At 44.7% G+C, this 24,074-nt stretch overlaps 2 protein-coding genes across 4 annotated transcripts in view; one reads left to right on the plus strand and one right to left on the minus strand.

Annotated features, from left to right (window-relative positions):
* Nucleotides 1-8,034, minus strand: part of PCYT1B (phosphate cytidylyltransferase 1B, choline) — a 35,841-nt gene extending 27,807 nt beyond the window's left edge. The window contains exon 1 of one of the 2 annotated variants that reach the window (XM_061453304.1): nucleotides 7,443-8,034. In XM_061453304.1, coding sequence (XP_061309288.1) covers nucleotides 7,443-7,508 — 66 coding nt within the window. In that variant the 5' untranslated portion in view covers nucleotides 7,509-8,034. Of the gene's footprint in view, nucleotides 1-955; nucleotides 1,184-7,442 lie in introns of those variants that run through there. The other variant, XM_061453303.1, reaches the window with a different exon arrangement.
* Nucleotides 8,035-9,929: 1,895 nt separating this feature from the next.
* The window catches only part of POLA1 (DNA polymerase alpha 1, catalytic subunit), a 202,237-nt gene continuing 188,092 nt past the window's right edge, over nucleotides 9,930-24,074 (plus strand). The window contains exons 1-10 of one of the 2 annotated variants that reach the window (XM_061453308.1): nucleotides 9,930-10,124; nucleotides 11,639-11,763; nucleotides 12,740-12,836; nucleotides 13,290-13,370; nucleotides 14,935-15,050; nucleotides 15,302-15,364; nucleotides 16,847-16,945; nucleotides 21,427-21,622; nucleotides 21,856-22,021; nucleotides 22,931-23,106. In XM_061453308.1, the coding sequence (XP_061309292.1) occupies nucleotides 10,094-10,124; nucleotides 11,639-11,763; nucleotides 12,740-12,836; nucleotides 13,290-13,370; nucleotides 14,935-15,050; nucleotides 15,302-15,364; nucleotides 16,847-16,945; nucleotides 21,427-21,622; nucleotides 21,856-22,021; nucleotides 22,931-23,106 (1,150 nt within the window). In that variant the 5' untranslated portion in view covers nucleotides 9,930-10,093. The remainder of the gene's footprint in view (nucleotides 10,125-11,638; nucleotides 11,764-12,739; nucleotides 12,837-13,289; nucleotides 13,371-14,934; nucleotides 15,051-15,301; nucleotides 15,365-16,846; nucleotides 16,946-21,426; nucleotides 21,623-21,855; nucleotides 22,022-22,930; nucleotides 23,107-24,074) is intronic. The other variant, XM_061453307.1, reaches the window with a different exon arrangement.

Consider the following 24,074-nt stretch of genomic DNA (forward strand, 5'->3'; position numbering starts at 1 on the left):
TTGCCTTTCTGTGTGTGCATGTATGTATTGTTGTTATTATTTTTCTACCGCCTTGCCAATGGTGAGTACGACGGCGGGGAAGGGAGTTATGGGAATAGTAAAAGGCTTAAATAAGAAGCAAAGAAACATTCCAATTATTTTAAATTAGTACATGGAAAAAGGGCAGCTCTCAGAACCTTAAGTCTGGTGGTACAGCAGTCTTGTAAAGTTGCCTGAAGGATCTGAAGGAAACTTCCCTCATCTTCAACCAAAGCAGTTTATTTTGGCTGTCACTCTCCCGGTTCTTCCCCATCCTCCCGTACCCCTAACACCGCAGCTCTGCAAGACTCTTCCCTACACGTCCGCAACGGAACAGGACGCTGCTCTGCCGCAGAAGTGTGCTCTGAAGTCGCGGGAAGCGGGATTTGCCGTTCCCGGGTGCCCCGCACCGGGCGGGTGGTCACGGGAGGGGAGGACGCGACCGCGGCCCGGGGCACCCGTCCACTGCTTCCTTTCAGCGTGCTCTGCCCCTCGGAGTCCACTGCTAGCCACATACAGCTTCTTTTTTATTGTAACACGGCTTTACCGAGTCGCATGCTCCCCACCACCCGGGCTGAAGCCGCGGCCCCTTGCACCGGCCGTTTCTCCCCAGCCCCTCACAAATGCGGGGGATACGCTGGTTTTTTGCTTTCCAAGACGGGACCAGGAGTCCCGCCAGTCTGCCGCTACTCCCCAAGCGCAGCAAGGGCAGCCTGGAAGGGCCCTCAGCCTGTGGTGGGGGGCAGAGCCCCTTCCATTCGCAGCCTTTGTTGTTCCTTTCCCCGCGGAGGCGCGGCGCTACACAAAGGGACCGGCCGTAACACGGCAGCGGCCTCCCTCCCTCCCTCCCTCGCCCGCGGCCCCGCAACGTCCGGAGGCTCGCGCGTTGCGGACCGAGGTGGGGCCGAGCCCCTGATCAGGGCCAGGCCCGACTCACCAGGCGAGGCTGGGGGCAGGTGTGCTCTAGCTCCTCCATGGCCTCTGAGCACCGCGCCTCAGAGGGGGATTTCGGGATACCTGTTTCTGACTCAGCATCGGCAGCGAGCACTGGCATGGCCGGCGGCAGCCTCCTCGCCCGCTGCTGCCGCCCCCCGGGCCAGCCCGGCGCGGGGCTCCGCCGTCATGCGTGGAACCACCCCGCGGGGGGTCTTCCCGGCAGCCGCTCGGGGGCACGGCCGCCGCGGGTCGCCATAGCAACCAAGCGGCCGTCGGGCCACCACCCCCTCCGCGCGGGGGACGCCGCGCTCATTTGCATGCAGCCTCCTGGTTGGCTGCTGCGACGCCGCGCCACCTACGCCCCCGCGGCGGCGTTACCTGAGCGGCGGCCTGACCCTGAGCGCCTGCTATGGGTCCCTAGAACCGTGCTCTCCCCGCGCCGCGCCGGGTGTGCGCCCGGCTTAGTGCCACGCGTTGCACAGGAGCCTTGTCGGCATTTGGGAGCCTGAGAGGCACCGAGAGCCGACGGGGTGTATCTTCCCCTAACCCGTGCGCCGCTCCCGCCCTCGGTAGCTCCCTCACAGTAACCTGCTGACGGCAGGAACGAGGAGTGGCGGGAGGAGAGGGTGCTGAAAGGACAGCTCCTGCCCGCAGCTCCCCTCTCAACGGCAGCCCGCGCCTCACCGCCCCCTCCTGCGCGGGGTGGGGGGCGCAGCGGCTGCAGCGTTCCCCGCGCCCCCCGGTCACCGGCACCGGCTCCTAGGGCGGGCCCGGAGCGGCCGCCCGTTTCCACTGCCCGGCGAGCGCCTTTCCCGAGGAGAGCTGAAACACCTGGGCGTGGCCCATGCGTCAAAAGAACCCGAGGCAGGGGTGCCTTTCTCTCAGAAATACATATTCACTTCAGCTTGGGTTGAGTTTCGAGGCAATGCTTCTGCAGATCTGTGGTACCAAGGCAAGGAAGTTGCTGTTCAGGGAGAGGAATTCCAACAGTTTCCATGATAACGCCGTTCTCTGCTTGCGAGAGATGGATAAAAAGGACACAGTCGTAACAGTAGCAGCTCTGTCTAAATGTAGCAAAATGTTTTGAACACAGCCAAATTTGTAACAGAGGTGCCAGGCCCTCACGAGGATCCCGGCTAAAGACTGCCCAGGAGTCACAGCTACATCTTCAGAGTGCTGAGGCACTGGCACAGGTTGCACAGAGAAGCTGTGGCTGCCCCATCTCTGGCAGTGTTCAAGGCCGGGTTGGACGGGGCTTGGAGCAACCTGGCCTAGTGGAAGGTGTCCCTGCCCACAGCCAAGGGGTGGAACAAGGTGACCTTTAAGGTCCCTTCCAACCCAAACCATTCTATGATTCTACGACTTAAGAACTTAATTTCAAATGTTTTATCTTTTGCACTTCTTCAAAGAAGGCCAAGTGCAATACAAAAAATATATATGCTATGTGAAAGGAAAAGGGGTAGGTACGCAAAGGGAGATGAGAAGAAAGTAGAAAGAAAAGATAACCTGAAAAGTAAAAATAAGACAGCAGTCAAGAAAAAAGGAAGAGGTGACTGAGCAAGGAAAACAGGTAGCCAAACTAAGTGCTGTCTCAGGGCTGATTCTTTTTGTCATAACCAACTTCCTTATCAGTTATTCTGTGAGGACTACTCACACATTATGAAAATAATTAAACCATGATTAATGCAGCACTCTGACCAAAATTTGTACCTCATTCTCTTAGGAAAAATATTTGTAGGCGTGCTATGCTGTCAGAACAATATTTGGACAGCGTGGCTGGGCAGTGTTAGGGCTAGTGTTTGGCTAAGGCTTGCCAAAGGCAGCAGCAGGTAGTGCTTTTATAAGCCCAACCATGTACAACAGCTCTGCAGAGACGAGTGCTGGTGTGCTGAAGGAGCAGCACCAAGTACAGATGTATCTGGGGTCAGTGTCCAGCCCTCCCTGACCAGGTGGGTGCATGGGAATAGAGGTGAAAGGGATCTTCTTGCATCTGGGACTGCATGTAACCAAATATCCTGCACCAGACAGAGCCTGGTCTCCTGGGCATCCTCCTGTCATTTCTTCAGAAGTAACTGGGACATATAGCCACTGCCTTTAATGACTGAGCTCCTGGCAACAGCTGCTTGGGCTTGAATAGACATCTGATGCGTAAAAATCCTGTACCAGGGTGCGTAAATTAACAGTACATACAAACAAGCCAGGAAAACATGATCCCAGTCCTCTTAACACTAATTCCAGGGTCTAAACTGAATAGATGGCAAACAGGGTAAAATCTTAACTGTTATGAAGGTTCTGTCTGATATGTGGTATTTTGTCTTTTTTTTTTTTTCCTACAAGGAATTTCAATTTGCAAACTGGAGCAATTAACTCTCAAAGTATGAAAAATACAGGATGGGCCACAAGGATGATCAGGGGACTGAAGCACCTCCTATATGAAGGTAGGCTGAGAGTTGGGACTGTTCAGCCTGGAGAATAGAAGCCTGCGTGGAGACCTCATAGCAGCCTTGCAGTATCTGAAGGGGGCCTATAAGGATGCTGAAGACAGACTCTTCATCAGGGCCTGTAGTGATAGGGCAAGGGGTAATGGGTTAAAACTTCACTGGAATGGGTTGCCCAGGGAAGTTGTGAATACTCCATCCCTGGCAGTGTTCAAGGTCAGGTTGGACAGAGCCTTGGATGACATGGTTTAGTGTGAGGTGTCCCTGCCCACAGCAGGGGGGGGTTGGAACTGGATGATCTTAAGGTCCTTTCCAACCCTAACTATTCTATGATTCTATGTTTAGGTGTTACATTTAAATCCTCTTCTTTCTCAGACTGAAAGTATTATCCCCCTCTAACCTCCACAGGCAGCTGAACAGTACAGAGAGAAATATTCTGTATGCATTCTTCTGTATCTTCAAGCCCCCATTTTAAAATATCTCCTTACTTTTTTTTTTTTTTTTTCTATCTAGCCATTCATATATTTTAAATATCTTAGTGGAGCACTGATCAGTGCCCACAACTGGAACTAAACAAATTTCAATTCATTGTAGACACCAGCACCTATAAATCCTGTGTCATGCTTTTATCATATTACCACGTTAAGCTGATTGTAGCAGGCTAGCACTGGTGAGCCAACATGGCTGAAATCTGAACAAGAATTCATATGTCCACTTCCCTCAGAAGGATTCTCTTCTCAATATTTGATGGAGTACGATAAGGAAGAAGCATACTTCAACAAACGTACTACACCTGGGTTCGTAGCTATGCTGTTTAGTGTACACTAATTGCATCCTTACCTTAAGGCAAAATCCCTAGAAGGAGCAAACTCTTCTTGGAAATTGTGGATAAACCATTAAAGACCTCAGTCAACTTCTGCAGGGAAATTACATGCATTTCACAACTACTTAACAAGGAGTGCTTTCCGATCCTTCTAACAGTAAAGCAGCGATAGATCCTGATACCTGCAGCACAGTGTAACAACTGACATTCAAGCCACTTGGTAACAAGGTATTTTGGCTTAGTTGGTCACAGTTTGTCCAGTGACTTTACTACTACAGAGAAGTTTGTAAACACTCACTGAAGTCTCTAGGCTAAGGACAGTAACATTCGCTTTATTAAAGCAAAGATATTCTGTCATTCTGATGTCCTTTGCAAAAGCAGGGTCTGGAATGCATTGCAGCCCTTGGAAAGAATATCATCAAATGTCTGAAGTGCTTCAGGGGATCTCAAGCACCTGTATAGCACAGCAGTTGTATTTAAAATGGTCTTTGCATGAGAGAGGCTGCAAAAGTCTTCTGACTTAAAACCACTTCACAATGAAGAGAAATAGAGCCTCATGTAATTCTGTACTTGTTTGGAGGTTTGGCAATTGTGATTGTGGTGTGCTGTTTTCTATTTTCATGAAAACAAGGCAAATTTGGGCTTGGATATAAATCACTTCACAGTGGTGCCTGGCTCATGGCTGTGTGAGGTCTTCTCTGGCAATGCCTCCTGAGTTATCAGCCTGACCCTGGGTTTTGGTGTCCCCACCATGCTGTCCCCCTGCCCAGCCCCAGCTCCTGAGTTGAGCCCTAGCAACCTCTGGGGGCTGGCCTCCAGGGTTCCTGCCACCTGCAAGTTCCCTCTGCCATGGGCCTTTCCTAGGCCTTTGTCCCTCCCCTGGGTCTGTGTCTTTGAAGTAGCCTAATGTCAACCCACACCAATTAAACCACTCTATAACAAACCCCTTCTGTTTGGGAAGGGGAGCTGCTGACAGGGCCCTGACCAGCCTCAACTGCCCTCTGCTCAGTGGCTGTTTGAGTTCGAGCCTGTGCCACCGGCCCTTGCCAGAGCTGAGCTGCAGGAGTGCTGGTCTCCAGCTCAGCCATAGCCATGCCCCTGGCTTCCTAGCTGGATGTTGGACCTTCTTTGTCACTACGAACTTGTCTGGGCCGTGTCTGACACTGGCTACCATAATCAGGTCTGATTCTGGTCCCCACCCATGGGCTGACTTCGTGGCTTGACCTTAGATCGGTCTTATCACCATGGACTTGCCTGGGGATCACTGGGCTGCGTCTGATCCAGGTTACCACCACTGGACCTGACCCGGAGTTGCGTTTCTAGTTTGACGTCAGACTTGTCTCATCACCATGCACTTGTCTGCTCTGGATTCTGGGCTGACCCTGTCTCCTCTCCTGGGGCTGCCCTGCTCACAGTCTGTAGGGGCTGGGGGATGAGGCCCGGCTGTCCTGCCAGACTTACCATGCTGGGCTCCCCTCCCACATGGAGCAGATGGCCCTTGCTGCTTTCCACAATGTGAGTAGCGCCTTCACCAGCACCAATCCAGCAACAGAGAGTTGGCAGGATTACAACTAGACTTTGCATTGTCTCACGACGCTGTTCGCCTTTCTGCTAAAGGGACATGAAATGGTGAATGCTGAGAATATTCACCCCTGGAAGCACATTTGATCTTCAGCCAGGTCTTGAAATGTAACAGCCTCTCTGTAATAATGTTCTGCTTATAAATTACTATTCATTTTTGTGCAATTGTAAGGAGAGAGCGATGAAAGTAGTTAAAACAGAGACTTTCATGCTGTGGCAATAACTGTACACTCTTGAATACCACTGGCATCAGACTTAATTCCTAGGCATTATAATTATGTGAGGGCTCATTCTCTGTGAGTTTGCTCTCACTTGTCTTCCATATTTAATTTACATTGTAATATTTTGTACTTTTCTTCTAGGTTTGAATAGAAATATTGTATTAGGCAAGCAGGCGATGAAATTCTGCTCTCTATTCTGATTAGTGTAATTCCACCAATTCTGGTTGAGTTACTAGGACTTGCTGTAATTTTAACCATAATCAAAATTTAATGTGTGTGTGGTTTTATTTTTTTTTAAAGCATCTTCATTCCATAGACGTTTTTGCTGTCAGAAGAGGGGAAAATCAACATAACATTCTAGTTTCTATTTCATGTTTGCATTTCAGAACCTTAACAACCTAACAGCAACTTTATACTCTTCATCCTGATGTTGGCAGGTAGCTCAGGCAGGAAATTAAAAAGAGCTGTCCAGTAAATAAAAGGCATTTACAGGTCTGTTAAGCAAGCAACCTACCCTCTGAACATAAATGTCTGCATTATCTTTATTGATAAGCAAATGGAGAAAAATCTATTTCTTCATATTTCTATCAGTTAACTACCTATGAAGAGTTCTGAAAACAAAGCCCTTTCAGTAAGTAATAATTTGAGATGTTTTGGTTTATGTAATCTGTGCTCCTTTAGGAGTTTAGTCCTCCATACAGTTAAGAAATTCATGCTGAAATGTCATGTGAATAGCACAGTTTAGTAAGCAGCTGCTGAAATGAATTAGTCAAAACTGGATCATATTAGATACAAAAACTGTAAGCTGAGTGATAACATTAATTCAGACCAATGTAAAGATTAAGAGAATTAAATAATCTATGTTTGATGAAAATGTACACATAGAGCATATACACTGACATCCTGAGCACTACCACACACCCACACAATCCTTCTCAAAGGTAGTCCATACTTAACAATACTATAATAATGTTTAGGCACTTTGAGTTAGATGTTGTACAGGTGAACATGCTACCTCACTATAATTCATGGTTTAGTCACATTCTGGTTTATGTCACCCCTCTTAGTTTCAACAGAACTTTTTTTTAGTCATCAAAAAAAAAAAATACCAACCATAAATTTTAATGTCTAATGTCTAATGTCTGAATCTAAGAGTTTTAACTTTTTGTCCTATTGCCTTTGAGACAGATCAAGCATGCTCTACACATAAAAAGACAAAAAACTATCCTCAATACAGTAATTATTTTGTCCACTTAGTTAGGTTTGATATACTCCATTTGTACCTTTATATGTTAATATATATTACTGTTTCTATCATCTTGGAGCTCTTGCAATGAGTTTATAATATTTTCTACTCATAACTTAAACATTTAAATTACAACACTAAAAAAACAAAACCCATCATGGAAAACACATCTGTGTCACCTTTCGTTGAAATCTGGGAGTCTCCCGAGCTTCCTCTTCTGTACCATGTTTTTGGCTGCCTACCATCTTGGTTACTGTGCTTCCCTTGCACTTTTCGCTGCAGCTATTGCTCTCTCAAGATTCTTAGATGGCTTGAACTGCACAGCAGAATTCCCACTTCTTGTACTTAAAAGACAATTGAGCAAAGGTCATGCCAAGTTGCTCTTGTATGACTGTCCCAAGGGAGGTTAAAGATCAGCTCAAAGTCATCTGCTGTGATAATGCCATTTAGCAGAGGAAGTCCCAAGTCTTGCTGGATTGTTTTTCTTTTCCAAAGCAAAGTGCATCTCCTGATACCCCCTCTTTTTTTTTGTTTTTTTCTGTTCAGTATTTAAATATGCTTGTTATGCTGTACTGCAGGAAACAGATGCATTCTTGTTATGGCCAGAGATGAATTTAAGGATTGAAGTAACATTCATGAAAAAGGCTTTTGTTTGACCTGTGCTGTCCCACAATGGAGTAATGGCAACAACTTCAGTTTGGTAAATTATCTGTATCACGGCATACCAGCTCAAATCATGGCATCACCTGGATGACAAACATGCCACCGTTTGTATGACAGCTGACAGAGTATTTCTTTATTTATCAAAATATTGCCTTATTTATCAAAAACATTAAAACCTAGTCAATTCAAAATTCCAAGGCATGCGAAAGCTAGGAATATGTGAAGGGTGGTATCACTCAATTTACATTCCAACTGAAGAATTTCATGACATTGTTGCTTTTTTACTGTAGCTTAAAAATGGAGCAACTTCTGATTTTGAGCTCCACATCATGTTTAGTGATGGGATCTTGTTTTGTGCATGTGTATAAAAAAAAGAAATAGACCAAACTTTTGTTTGGATACACTGCACCAAAAGAAAGGCAGTCTGTAGCTGTCATGATTTAATCCAGCAACAGCACAGAGTTGCCCAGTAGGATGGGGAGAAAATTAACTTTATCCCAGCTCAAAACAGGATGGAAAGTCAGACAGATATTCTTCCTATAGCTGTCAGTGTTTGCAAGGTTGCATGTTTGCTACGTCCTAGCTAGTAAGTAGATACTGCTGAGACAGGTGGTCTCATTTTCCTAAGTGTCTGGGAATGGGCGTTTGAGCTGTTGCGGTTTGTCTTTTGGCACCAGGGAGCTGCTACAAGTGGCTAGGGTTGGTTCTGCTTCCATCTAAGACTAGGTTCAGCAGCGAGAGTTAAAGTGTTGTGCCAGGAACTGTGTAGGTAAGTTAGAAGGACTGACATCTGGTAGGTTTATTATTTCCCTCTTATGAATGTTAAGGAGTCCTTGTGGAGAGGGAAAACAGATTTCAGTTTCAGAACCATAAAAATTCTCTTTTCTACATAGTTGAAAATAGCATATTCAAGCCGTAATACCAGTTAATGCTCCTGCAACAGCGTATCAGCTGTAAGGAAGAGTCCTATTTGCTCTCAAGTGGCTCTGCTGTGTTGGTGCCCCCTGCCTTTGTAAGAAGCTGGAGTCACTGCCTACATATCTTCATGAGCAGCAAATGCTCCTCCAGAAAATTCTGAAAATGATGGTGCAGGATCTACGGGTAGTGAGGGCCAGCACTGATGCTTTTGAAAAAAAAACCCAGTCAACCCCCTAAAAAACACAGAATCAACCAGGTTGGAAAAGACCTTTAAGATCATCAAGTCCAACTGCCAAGCACTGCCAAGACCACCACTAAAAAATATCACTAAGGGCCACATCTACATGGTTTCTGAACACTTCCAGGGATGGTGATTCTGCCACTGCCCTGGGCAGCCTGTTCCATTGCCTGAACACCCTCCCTGTGAAGAATTTTTTTTCCCAATATCCAGTCTAAACACCCCTTGGTGCAGTTTGAGGCTGTTACCTCTCGTCCTATCCTCTGTTACCTGGGAGAAGAGACGGACCCCCAGCTTCCTCCATTCTCCTTTCAGGTAGGTGCAGAGAGCAACAAGGTCTCCCTTATCACTTCTCCAGGCTAAACAACCCCAGTTCCCTCAGCTGCTCCTCATCAGATTTGTGCTCCAGACCCTTCACCAGCTTTGTTGCCCTCTTCTGGACCTGCTCCAGCACCTCAATGTCTCTCTTGTAGTGAAGGGTCCAAAACTGAACACAGTATTCCATGTGCAGCCTCACCAGTGCCCAGTACGGAGGGAAGATCACTGCCCTGGCCCTGCTGGCCACCCTGTTTCTGATATAGGCCAGGATGCTGTTGGCCTTCTTGGCTGCCTGAGCACAAGCTGGGTCATGTTCAGCTCCATCAATAAGCACCCCAAGGTCCTTTTCCGCGGATCAGCTTTCCAGCCACTCTTTCCCCAGCCTGTAGCTTTGCACCGGCCTCTCAGGCCCCCAGGATAAACCAGCACCTGCAAAGCCGCTGTCGTACCGGCGCCCCCTCACAGCCGCTCCCCCAGATCCCAGTCCCGCCGCCGCAGGCCTCGCCCAGGAAGCGGCTCCGCCCCGCGCGACGCTTCCGTCCCGCGCTCGACCTCGGGGAGTTCCGTGTGGCGGCCAGACCCGGAGCCGCCACCGCCGCAGCTGATTGGTTGCCGCGCCGGGCGGAGGACTCGCGGGCCTCCCGCCTCCCGCCACTTTCGGGAGCCTTGGCGCCAGCGGAGAGCGCGGGCGCCATGGCCGAGAGCGGCGCTCAGGGCCCGGACGGTGAGGCTCGCGGGGCGGCAGTCCCCTTCTTCGCGGCGTAGGCGGCGGCCGCCGTCGCCTTGGGGTTTAAGGGGTGGGGGACGGGGCTGGGGGTAACGGGGCAGCAGCACTCGGGAAGGGGAAGGGGAAGGGGAAGGGGGGGGGGGGGGAAGAGCGCACTCGCAGGCAGCGTTCGGAGAGGGACCCTTCACCCGCCCGTAGGGGCCCGGGCTGGGGCCTGAGCGGCGCTGCCGGCGGCATCCCGCGTCCCCCGCCCTGCCGTGGCTTCGCGGCTCTGTAGCTGCGCTGCCCGAGCGGGGGGGGGCGGGTGTTCTGCCCGGCGGCGGGTGCGGGCCGCGCAGCCCCCCGCTGTCCCGCACGGCTCCCCGCTGTCCCGCACGCTCCCGGCATCAGTTTCCTCACTGCCGCATGGCCGGGTTATCCCGGACGGGAAGGCTGTGTGTGGGCTTACCTCCTCCTCAGGCCGCCTGGCGCGGCGCTGGCACTTCACTGCTGAGGGACCGGGCGGTGCAGGTGGTCTTAGCGCGGTGTGCAGATAGATACGTTTGTGTCTGGAGGAGCGCGTAGCCTTAGGTGCTTGCTTACAGTAAATACAAAGAGTTGACAGGAAATCTGGTATGAATGCACCCAAAGCGTTGAATCGTTGCAGTTCCTCATCGGGTACCGAGCAGGGTAAATGCCCTTTTTTAGCCCATCAAAGCCCTTAGCGATACACTTCCTTACTCGGGGCTCAGCAGAATGCCCTCGGTGCAGCTCTGTTAACAGTTTGGCATCCTGCTGTCACCAGGAAGGAACAGACCTTCCCCTGTGCTGCCTGGCCTGGCTTGGGGGCTTGCACTAGCCCTGGGTCTCCTCTGCCTGGAGTCAGGGCATTCAGCTCATCACACAGCCCATAGCCTTGCACCTAGGCTAATTGTTTGCTTTCGTGAGTTGGGTTGGGGTCAGATAAATGTTCCCCCCCAAAATCAAGGGAGAAGTGGAGGTCACCCTGCTGGGGGGAGCATTGTGAAGGGAAGAAAGCATAAGAAGAAATGGAGCATCAGTCTTAACGCTGTGAGCAAATTACTCCTCAGTTGTCTTGGTCTAACTGCACTCAAACATTGTGAAAACACCAAAAAACCCATTACTGCTTTGTAGCAATATAGGCCTTTTCTAAGCCTATCTATTCCTGAGTTGTCATGGAGACATGCAAAATAAAAGAGCTGGAAATTCCCAAGGAAAGAGTGGAGATCCTTTTCAAATAATGGCTGATGGGATTGGAGAGGTGCTTTAGAAATCTAGGTGGTAGCTCCTTGCTGAATATGAAATCTCTTTGATCTGACTGTCTGAGACCATGCCTCTTCCAGATTTGGCTTTTCGAGAGCCATCCGTGACTGTCCTTTTAGCCAAGTAGGTCTCTGTGTTGATTTTAAGCAAAGCTGCAAGCATCTATTAATACATCAGTGAACACTAAGTACCAAAGATAACAGCAGCTCATTACTAAACTTATCTCTCCTGGTTTTAATGAATTGCAGCTATGCAGGAGTCTGGCAGTTTTGCAGCATCGCGTTCTAGACGTGAGAAGAAGTCTAGAAGAGGCCAGCAAGAAGCGCTGGAACGTCTGAAAAAAGCCAAAGCTGGTGAAAAACTGAAATATGAGGTAAAGATGCCTCATCTTTTCAATAAAAAGTGTATGTGAGCGAAGATACTTAACTATCTTTTATGCGTCTCTAAAAGTTATGGGAAACAAAATCTGCCTTTCAGATCACCTTTTTTTTTTTAAGCGAGTATTTTTTTTGGAATGTAACAGTAATTATTTTTCTACTTTCTGGTGTTTATTTGTTCCTTTCTGTTTTCAAAACTAAAACAGCTCTATCAACTGGAAGGCAAACATGCTTGGTATGGCTTGAGAACTATCCCACAGGGAAGGACCAACTTTTTATATTTAATTGTGTAATTAATGTTATAAGAAGTACTTTTTTGTTTTTCTTCAACTTCAAATGATTTTAAAACTTTAAATGAATTCCAGAGCGTTACAAGACTGAAATCCATTAATATTGATATGCTGTGTTTCCACAAAGAACCCAAAATTTAAATATTTAACTGGCAGAGCTGAAATCGGCAGTGTAACATCAATACTGCCCAATTAGTAGTAATGACATCAGGAAGTAAATTCCACATTGAGGTGATTAAATCTAAAGAAGCCTGAAGTGCGTAGGTCATTAACATGCAAATTTACGCTGAGGCACAGAAGAACATCTTCTGCGTTATGCTTGGGCCCATCAAATTACCTTCCTTTTCATTGAGCTCATCTTGGTGTTTGAGAGTGGAGCCAGTGGTCTGAAGTCTCCATTGCTAGGGTTATTTTCAATATGAAATGAGCAATAAATTAAGTCAGTTTCAAATGAAATCTCTGCCAGTACTTCAGTAGATTTTGAGTTTGCATATACTGTGATGTTTTTAACAAGTGATAATGTCTCACTGCCTAACAAGAAACTTAAGCTGAATCACGATTGTCAACCATGTAACAGTGTAGGGAATGGTGCATTTCTTGTGAACTCTTATGTTCTTATTGATGACCTGTATTAATAAATAATCGTATGGGAACTGTTAATCTCAGTATACCTTCACTGTAGGTTGAGGAGTTTACAGGCATTTATGATGAAATAGATGAGGATGAATATTCCAAGATGGTCCGAGAACGTCAGGATGATGACTGGATTGTTGATGATGGTAAGTTAAGATTGATTTGGAGAGTTATTTTGATTATAGTGTTATAACTTAATTAGGCTTCGTAATGTTCATGATTTGAGGTAAGTTATAGCTAGGTCGTTCTTAAAAATTGTTTTAGGAGACAAGTTTTTATGTGGAAATGAATCTTTTGTGTTATAGTAGTGTGTTAGGATGGTATTGAAAATATTTTTCTGTTAAGAACTGATTGTTGTGAAATTTTATTTCCAGTTATCAGTGATATAACTTCAAAAAGAAGTACTGTAATTGATAATTTCTAATTAAACGCGTATTAGTATATTTAGTCTGATGCAAGATACAGCTGAAAGTGCTGTTTGCTCTATACTGAAGGGGAAAAAGTGCTTAAATATATAAAGCTTCTGATTATAGATACATTTAGAAATACCAGAAGACAGAATTTAAAATGTAAATTTATAACCATTTGTTTTTCTACAGATGGGATAGGTTATGTTGAAGATGGAAGGGAAATCTTTGATGAAGATCTGGATGATGATGCTCTTGGTTCCAGTAGGAAAGGTAGGTTGAACATGATCACTGTAGACTGTCTTCAGTGGCTTTAAAAATGTACCTAAAATGGGCAACTTCTTGGCATCAGTATGTGGTGGATATGGCCAAATGGCATGTTACTTCAAGCTCTGTGGATTCTCTTTAGCGCCCGTGATGCTGATGGTAGAGATCCACAAATTGGGGTTAAATAGCTGTGACTACTTCAGCATTATCAGGGCATTTTTATTTACAGACTTTGAGGGATATATATTCACTTCTAGGACAAATGCATCTAGAAATCATCTTGGTTTCCAAAGCCAGCATCTAAAGAATGTGTCGTCCCTCTGGCTGCTGAAATGCTTGCTTCTAAGGATCTGGGATCAAATGATTTTGCCAAATTTTATGAAAGTGGTGGCAAACCACCTGGAGAAATTCACTCTGTAGAGAATCATAGAACCATAGAATAGTTAGGGTTGGAAAGGACCTTAAGATCCTTTGGACCTTAGTTCCAACCTTGGATCCTTTGGCTGGACCTTAGTTTCAACCCCCCTTCCATGGGCAGGGACACCTCACACTAAACCGTGTCACCCAAGGCTCTGTCCAACCTGGCCTCGGACACCGCCAGGGATGGAGCATTCACAACTTCCATGGGCAGCCCATTCCAGTGCCTCACCACCCTAACAGTAAAGAACTTCCTTATATCCAATCTAAGCTTCCCCTGTTTAATTTTTAACCCATTACCCCTTGTTCTGTCTCTGCAGTCCCTGATGAAGAGTCCATCCCCAGCATCTCTGTAGCCCCCCTTCAGATACTGGAAGGCTGCTATGAGTTCTCCATGCAGTCTTCTCTTCTTCAGGCTGAACAGTCCCAACTTTCTCAGCCTGTCTTCATACGGGAGGTGTTCCAGTCCCCTGATCGTCCTTGTGGCCCTCCTGTGGACTTGTTCCAACAGTTCCATGTCCTTTTTATGTTGAGGACACCAGAACTGCACACAGTACTCCAAGCGAGGTCTCACGAGGGCAGAGTAGAGGGGCAGGATCATTTCCGTCGACCTGCTGGTCACGCTCCTTTTGATGCAGCCCAGGATACGGATCGCTTTCTGGGCTGCAGACACACACTGAAGCCGGCTCATGTTCAGTTTCTTATAGACCAACACCCCCAAGTCCTTCTTTGCAGGGCTGCTCTGAATCTGTTATCTAAATTCAAGTCTAAATCCAAGATGATCTTTTCTGAATCCAAGTTTAGTGCCAAACTTCTGGACACATTTTGTTTGATTGGTTTTTGTTTTGCTTTTTAATGGAGATCCTTCCAGGTAAAGTATCTTGGTCGATTTTCTTGAATATGAATATGCAAAGAGCATCTCTGATGTAATTAGGAAAGATAGGTTTTAATAGTAAATTAGGTGCTGATAGGGTTTTGCTTTTTCTGTGTGTGCATGACAGACATTGCAAAGCTGACAGCAAATGGCATGATAAGGCTTCATTTCAGCCAGCATTGTAAAGGTGGAAAAAGTAGACTTATTCATGATAATAACTAGACCATTAAACATTGACCTTTTCTGATGTAGGACTCACAATTTTATATTTTTCTGTAGGAAAAGGTGGCAAAACATCTACAGTTGATAAAAAGAATGTGAAAAAATCTGTGGTGTCAAAGCCAAACACAATTAAATCTATGTTTATAGCCAGTGCTGGGAAGAAAAACACAGATGTAAGTTTTTACATTTTGAATTTAAATATTTCTGACTTGTTCACAGTGTTTCAGTGGGAGTGGAATAAAGCAAGGGCTCATTCCAGTTTCTTGTGTCTAGGAAGATGTAAACTCCTATTAAAATCTCTTGTGTATTGAGCATTCCTGAAAATATTGTATGTGTTTTGTAGAAACCCTTTAGTTATTTGCTGCTGGTCTCCTCATTGGGTTTTCACATATAACTAAGAACTGACTAGCCTGTTACTTTACAGAAAACTGTGGACCTGTCAAAGGATGATTTACTAGGGGATATTCTTCAAGATCTTAATGCTGAAGTAAGTATATTAATAAAATTTGCTTGAAACACCTTAATCCATTAATTTTTCTTGCCATGAGATCAGGAGAGTAATGACTTTGTAAAACCTGAGATTGATTTCTTTCATAACACATCTGTTTGGTATATTCCATGTGTATGCAGTCTAACTGTCATCTCTGCCATGCAGAGGTTGCGTGATTGTATTGGTTTGGTAAACTCAAACTTCTATGTCCTGATTAGAGATTGTTTATATTAATATTATGTAGAACCTGTGCTAATGCAGCCTTCTAGGTTTTAGTCAGCATGGAGTGAAACAGGACTTACCTGCCTCTGAATCATGTATGCCATCTAGGTATATCATGATGCTCCAGCCAGTATACTGCAAGATATTTCCATCTGGTGTGTTGGGGTTCACAAGAAGAGCTGAGGGAGGACTGTTTCAGCAGATGATGTAGCCTGAACTTCTGTCTGCCTCCTGCTTTCTGCAGTTTGCTAGACAGAACCAGAGTAACACTTCCTCAGAGTTAGGAGTGCCGCTGTAGCCGGGTTGAACTACCTCTAACAGAGTTAGAGTTATGGTCACTCTAGCCAGGTTGAACTGTCTGAAATAGGGCTATTCCTCATCATGAATGACTTTTTAATGGATTAATGCCCCATATCAATATTTCTTAAAATGGATTGCTCAGATGTAAACCGTGAAACTGCTGTAGTGATGCAGTACTGAAATGAAATATGTTGTATCATAATAAGAATAATGTGTTTTTACAGGGCAGTAAGAGAGGTATAGATGTTCCAGTATAAAGTTGTTCTCTTGGTTTTGTGCACTTGCTATTTCATTCCTCCCTATGATATCTGATTGAGAGTTATAATATCTCATGGTATCAAACCCCCTCAAATCAGTAAGCAAATGCTTTTTAATGCTGTCAGATTTTATGGAGCATCGATTAGGGAAAAGGATGCTAATAATTGCCCTATGGCTTCTATTTACTTAAATAGTAGCTCTTTTTTTTTTTTGGCTTAGTTGTTTGTTTTCTAAAATTTCTTTCATTATTAGCTATTGATAAGTATAAAATACCTGTACAAGTGAATAAATTAAAATGGGTTTTCCTCTAGTGTGACAGTGCTGAAAGAGCACTTCTGCCTTTCTTAAGGCATGTGTGCGCAGTACTGTTATTTCAGCAGACATGAAGAACACCCCACCAGTTATTCTGCTATTATTACGCATCAAAGGCATGGTTAGCTATTGAAATGCCCATGTTTGAAAACTGTTTCACTTGTTGACAGTTTTTTGTCTCAAACTGTTTACCAAAAATATCTAGTGTCTGTCTTCATGGGTTGATTGGTCAGATAACTTTTTTTTATGTGGCTGAGTTGTATATCAGGAGGTGTGTTTTCTTGGCAAATGAGAAATACTGGCCTTTTCTTTGATGGGAAATATTACTAGCTAAGACAAAAGAAAACACTAAACAACACCTCTTCACTTTCTCCTTTCAATGTTCAGACTGTTCAGCTAAGTCCACCACCAATTATAATGCTGAAAAGGAAAAGGCTTGCTGGAGTACCACTGAATCCTTTCTCTGTGCAGTCCCAAACACCTCAGGTAAAGGGAAAGATCAAAAAAGTTCTCATCAATAAGTATTAATGTGTATTTTGGTTGATCTGAATATTGCTTTATTTCTGTTTCTAGAAATCACCTTTCTCATTAGCTTCCTTAGCAATGTTACTCTGTAACTTCATATATTTTCCCTTTTCCCCTTCCATGTTAATACATACAAAAAGAATGATATTCTTTTTATCTTTAGTATAGTAGTAGTGTGCAGGTATTATATTTGACAGGCGAAACTGTTTTTGTAATGTTAGGTGCATCACATGAAGGTGAGCTTCTGCTTTTTCTCTTAAAAGTAGAAAAGACCCTTGTGGCAAGGAAAGGGTGTGGGAAGTGAAATAAGGAGAAGAAACAGTATTTTTGGGTATGAAAAAGGTGAAGAAACTCACTTTCTGCAGAAATGGAAAGCTAATGAAAAAATTAAGCTGTGGATAGAAGTTTACCCTAGTGGAAGACTTTGGAGTAAAAGGAAGGACAGGCTACTATTTTGTTAAGGACAGAACAGCATTTTGATAAGAGTTCTGGTAAATGAAAAGGACTTTATAGCAGGAAATACAGTGAGATATTTGGTAAGAGTCTGTAGAGGGCAAATGGAGTAGATCACAAATTTAATTTGTGAAACCTTATGTAATGGTGACATCAGCTCTTACATTTAAGGTAGTCACCAGTGGCACTCAATTCAGCACCTGTATTGGAGCCTAGACACATCTGAGATAGACAAAAAGGGACATATAGTAAGAGGGGATCTTTGTCCTTAGGCTGCAAAACAGTGGTCACTTTTGTAGGAAACATTGAGAAGGAAATTGATTTCCAGACATGGGAGGAATTTGAAATCTGTTTCAAGATGAAGAGGATGAAGAATGAAAGCTTAAACATTAAAATATGATAAATGGGCATAAAAAGTGAGATGGTAGTGAAGCATTCTACTTCAGGAGATGAGCAGAAGTATGAATAAATTCATTTGGCTGAGATAGCAAGAAATTGTTGGTGAAAGTAGATTAAGTTGTGTTTGCTGGTATTGGCCATAGTAGAAGTAGCTGAACTGAGATTAAAACCATAGAAATGATTGTGCAAGGCTAAATTCTGTGTGTGTCAATAACAGCTTTCCCTGAAGATAAAGGTTTTGACCCTTTCCACAGGTTAAGGGTCAGTAGATGCAGAGACCTGTTGTTGATGATGGTGGTGGCCTCTTAGAATCATAGAAACATGGAATCATTAGGGTTGGAAAGGACCTTAAGATCATGTAGTTCCAACCCCCCTGCCGTGGCAGGGACACCTTATGCTAAATCATATCACCCAAGGCCTCGTCCAACCTGGTCTTGAGCACTGCCAGGGATGGAGCATTCACAACCTCCCTGAGCAACCCATTCCAGTGCCTCACCACCCTAACAGGAAAGAATTTCCTTCTTATATCCAACCTAAACTTCCCCTGTTTAAGTTATAACCCGTTACCCCTTGTCCTATCACTACAGTCTCTAATGAAGAGTACCTCTCCAGCATCCCTATAGGCCCCCTTCAGATACTGGAAGGCTGCTATGAGGTCTCCACGCAGCCTTCTCTTCTCCAGGCTGAACAGCCCCAACTTCCTCAGCCTGTCTTCATACAGGAGGTGCTCCAGTCCCTTGATCATCCTCATGGCCCTTCTCTGGACTTGTTCCAGCAGTTCCATGTCCTTTTTATGTTGAGGACACCAGAACTGCACACAATACTCCAAGTGAGGTCTCACAAGAGCAGAGTAAAGGGGCAGGATCGCCTCCTTCGACCTGCTGGTCATGCTCCTCTTGATGCAGCCCAGGACACAGTTGGCTTTCTGGGCTGCGAGCGCACACTGAAGCCGGCTCATGTTCATTTTCTCATCAACCAGCACCCCCAAGTCCTTCTCCGCAGGGCTGCTCTGAATCTCTTCTCTGCCCAACCTGTAGCTGTGCCTGGGATTGCTCCGACCCAGGTGTAGGACCTTGCACTTGGCATGGTTAAACATCATGAGGTTGGCATCAGCCCACCTCACAAGTGTGTCAAGGTCCCTCTGGATGGCATTCCTTCCCTCCAGTGTATCAACCGAACCACACAGCTTGGTGTCATCGGCAAACTTGCTGAGGGTGCACTCAATCCCACTGTCCATGTCACCGACAAAGATGTTGAACAAGACCGGTCCCAACACCGATCCCTGAGGGACACCGCTCATTACTGGTCTCCAGCTGGACATTGAGCCATTGACCACAACTCTTTGTGTGCGGCCATCCAGCCAGTTCTTTATCCACCGAGTGGTCCACCCATCAAATTGATATCTCTCCAATTTAGAGACAAGGATGTCGCTTTGCACAAGTCCTGGTAGATGACATCAACTTCTCTACCCCTGTCCATCAGTTCTGTAGCCCCACCATAGAAGGCCATCAAATTGATCAGGCAGGATTTCCCCTTAGTGAAGCCATGCTGGCTGTCACCAAGCACCTTGTTGGTTTTCATGTGCCTTAGCATGCCTTCCAGGAGAATCTGCCCCAAGATTTTGCCAGGCACAGAGGTGAGACTGACTGGTCTGTAATTCCCTGGGTCATCCATTTTCCCCTTCTTGAAAATGGGGGTTATATTTCCCTTTTTCCAGTCATCAGGAACTTCACCTGACTGCCATGATTTCTCAAATATGATGGCCAGCGGCTTCGCAACTTCATTTGCCAGCTCCTTTGGGAGCCATGGATGGATCTCATCAGGTCCCATGGACTTGTGCACGTTCAGGTTTTTAAGGTGGTCTTGAACCAGTTCCTCTCCTACAGTGGGTGCAAGGTCTTCATTCTCACAGTCCCTGCATCTGCCTTCCAAGACTTGGGTGGTACGGTCAGAGGCTTTGCCAGTGAAGACCGAGGCAAAGAAGTCATTCAGAACCTCAGCCTTCTCCAAATCCAGGGTAGCCAGTTCTCCTGAGAGCTTCCTGAGGGGGCCTACATTCTCCCTAGTCTGTTTTTTATTTGCTATGTACCTGTAGAATCCCTTCCTGTTATCTTTAATACCTCTATCTAAGTTTAATTCTAACTGGGCCTTATCTTTCCTAACCTGGTCCCTAGCTTCCCGGACAACATCCCTGTACTCAAGGACAGCACCTGTCCTTGCTTCCACTTATTATAAGCCTCTTTTTTCAATTGAATTTTCCTCAGGAGCTCCTTATCCATCCAAGGAGGTCTCCTGGCCCTCCTGCTGCACTTCCTTCTGGTTGGGATGCAACACTCCTGAGCTTGCAGCAGGTGATCCTTGAATATCAACCCACAGTCTTGGGCCCCTCTGCCCTCTAGGGCTGTATCCCATGGAACCTTACTGAGCAGGTTCCTGAAGAGGCCAAAGTCTGCTCTTTTGAAGTCCAGCGCAGTGAGCTTGCTGCACGCTCTTCTCACTGTCCTGAGGATCTCAAATTCGAGCATCTCGTCATCGCTGCATCCAAGGCTGCCCTGGAGTGTCACATTTCCAATGAGCCCTTCCCTGTTGGCGAGCACGAGCTCAAGCATGTCACCTCTCCTTGTCAGCTCCTCTATTACTTGCAGAAGGAAGTTGTCTTCCACACAATCGAGGAACCTCCTGGATTGCTTGTGCCGGGCCATACCGTCCTTCCAACAGATGTCAGGGTGGTTGAAGTCACCCATGAGAACAAGGGCCTGTGAGCATGAGGCTTTTCCTATCTGTCTATGGAGTGCTTCATCCGCAGGTTCTCCTTGATCAGGCGGTCTGTAACAGATCCCCACAGTAATGTCTCCCGTTGCTATATTCCCTTTAACCCTGACCCACAAACTCTCTGTGGACTGCTCACCTGTCCCCAGACAGAGTTCCATACTCTTCATACACATCTTCCATTAAGAAGAAATTCTGTAGCTGCTGCTGTAGTGGCATCCTGTCTGAAAAACAAACTCGGTGCTTGCTGCCTCAGAGCTCAGGCTTTCAGAGCATGCTGAAATACAGTTTCTTTGTCTTCCTCGCTCTACCTGTTTTGTCTGTAGCATGAAGAAATGTTTTGGAGAGGCACCCTGCTCTCTAGACCCATGGGGTCCTGTAGACTTCTTGAACTCATTACTGATATGAACAGGTATAAACTACCATATTGGTTGGTCTTCCCTGGTTGGTGCAGGTGCTGTCCTTGCCTGACAAATAGTCATAATACTTGGTTCACACAGAGGATTTGATTTAGGAATGGAGTAATGTTATGTGGGAAAACAGTGAAAGTAACCACCAATTTAATCAAATGTAATGCATGGCCGTTGTAAAATGTTTTTTAAAATTATAGCAGAAGCACATCACGGCAGGAATGATGGTGTAGAATTGAAGTTTACTCTTAAGGAGTTTTAGATATCGTGCTGAAAATTATATGGAACTCTTCCTTTAGGCCTGGTTACTAGTTCTGTAAGTAGTAACTGCTGGTTACTATTTACTATTTTTTTTCCCCTTTTATGCTCTTAGGAGTTGTTTTTTTAACTCATGGCTGAAATGTCTTTCAGGTAATCCCCCCTGTATCAAAGAAAGCTCCTGCTCATCTCAGAAAGGAAACTCCTCCTCCAGCTTCATTTCATCCTATACATCCCAATTACAAAGTAAAGTCTGTCATAGTCTCTGAAAACGAGGATGCCAAGTATGAACAAAAAGCTACAGAAAATGGGGGAATAGCGAAAACAACAGGAGAGACAGCTATTGAAGGTATCAAAACCAAATCTAAATGCAGTTCTTGAAACTCTTTAAATAAGGTGGCTTAGTGTTAAAACACTTAGCTTATTCTAGTTCGATGCTTAGATAACTTAAATGTTATATTTTGTTTGTACATTAATACTGTATATGCTTATGCATATAGTATGCTATTTACACATACTGCTGTAGTATATAGTGTGTCATTTTAATGATTCAAGCCTTTAATTCTATGTGCAACACTTCAGATGATGATCAGGGTATGATGGATTTTGATGAGGAGGACTTCAATGAACCTATGGAAGCAGAGCATGTGGAAACTATACCTGAAACAGCTGAAAGCTTGAAGAGAGACAATGGAATTGAAAAGAAGACAGAGCAGCTAGAATCGGAGAAGAAAGAGACATCTGTCTTGTAAGAATCTCTTTTTTTTTTCGGTTTTCCACCAAGAAGTCTTTCAATACCCATAAACCTTAGATTTAGCTTCACGCTTGTCTTTGCCAATGGGATAATTGTGATACAGGCAGAATGATAATGCTATGTGGTTGTTTTTTTTTTTTTTAATAGGGATGTTAAAATGGTAATGTTGAACATGTAGATAGCTACTTAATTGAAAAATAGTTGGTATTTTGGGGGCTTAGCACATGACATAACACATTTCAGTACACTGAGGTGACTCAGTGTAGGGGTTGAACAATGAAGTTTGATGCCAATAAGCAAAAACGAGGAATTGCTAATGATGCTTATTCTAACCATCTATGAAGATATTTCATAAGTTTAGTTGTTAGGAGTATTGTCACTAAAAGTAACTTCACATGATGAGCAGCTGTGTCTTTGGAAATAGGAAAAAAGTTGTTTTTTTTCCCGTTATTTTTGATTACTTGGGAGAATTTTGAATTATGTTTCCATAACTTTAAACTGTAAAAAATTGAATGGTCAAAAAGACTTAAACATTTAATGACTAAAAAGATAGTTTTGTTGAAACAATCTTTTGTTAGCACTGAGCAACTGTACTGATGGGTGGATATATTTGTTCTGTAAAGGCTTGAATGACAAAGGCTGAAATACCAGGTGAATGAATTTTAAAGCCTGTGTTTTTGTGTACTGAGAATGATACTTGTATATGGGTTTTTCTCTTTGTCATTCCATCCTGCTTTTCAGAAGAAATCTGAGGAAACCCAACTTTTGGGAATGTTGCTTGGTAGTGGAAAGAGCAACAAAAGGTGTGAGAATAAAGGGATGAAAAAAAAAGCAAAACAATTGTAGTTACAGCAAAGGCATATTTTTATTTCTTGTTTGTTTCTTCTTCTGCAAAACCTGCAGAAGTTCTTTCCCAGATATTTCATGTTGGGACAGAGTTGATGAGGATGAAGCTGATCTAGTAGCAGCAGAAGTTCAGCTGGACCCCAACCTCCTTCCGCTTGTGAATGGGGAAAATGATGATCAAGTCTTAAGATTTTACTGGCTGGATGCTTATGAAGATCAGTACAGTCAGCCAGGTAACTGTTCACTTGAAGGCAGGAAATGCCATTTTGATTCTTCCTATGTAACTGGTATTTTCAGACTTGACTGAATTATGTCTAGATACCCTGTCTCTCTGTGCTTTGTAACTTGTCCGTTCATCTCCTAATTTTCCTCAGCTTTGTCCTCAGTGCAGGGCACTGACTGGGGAAAAAAGAGAATGTTGTCTCTTGGTCAAGTGTAGTAGTAGGGATGTACAAAGGGAGCTACTAGCGCTTCTCACTGTTGGTGACTCATTGGTCTTCTTAAAACTGTGCACACTCTAGGAATAAACTGATGTTAATTTCTTATACATAGGTGCAACAATTGAGCATTCTTTTTTCTTGTTTCTGGAAATGTAACTTAAAATTCTGGTGGACTATTAGGAAGTCTGTACAATAGCAGTTGCACAATTTTATATGAAGGAGAGGTGTATCTATCAAGGGAGGAAGACAGCCTGAAAAATACGAGGTCTGCCTAAACTGTCTAAATCTTGCAGACTGTCTTTGGATCAACATCCCTAAAATACTTTGTGCAGTTGAAGTATGAATCCTAGCTCTCAGTCTTTAAAACTGTGGCTTTCTGATCTCAGCCCTGACAAAAGAAGTCGTGTTTGCATCTGCTCTAAGCACTTCTCATCTGTCTTCACATTTCCTCAGCAGCTTTAGGATCTTAGATTTCTAATTTGTGCTTCATGTAGGTTTACTGGAAGGTTCTTCCATATGTTCAAGATTTTTTGGAATTGATGCTGTAAGCATTGAGTCAGATGTGTTTCTCTGTTGCACCTTTTGTTGTAAGCTGGGATGCCATACTTAAATATGAGACTGTGCTGGGCTGAGCAGCTTGGTGATGGGAGTGGTAATAATCATAGATATCTTGATGAAATCAATGGCTCTAATATAGAATTGCTACTTTTAAAGACTCCACTATTGTTCTTTTTCCTTTTTTTTTGTCTTCTTAGTCAGTG

Source organism: Pezoporus flaviventris, unplaced genomic scaffold, assembly GCF_033815535.1.
Source record: "Pezoporus flaviventris isolate CSIRO_AGI_PZ_B2104156 unplaced genomic scaffold, CSIRO_AGI_Pfla_v1 ptg000015l, whole genome shotgun sequence".
In the NCBI taxonomy this organism is placed as follows: Eukaryota; Metazoa; Chordata; class Aves; order Psittaciformes; family Psittacidae; genus Pezoporus; species Pezoporus flaviventris.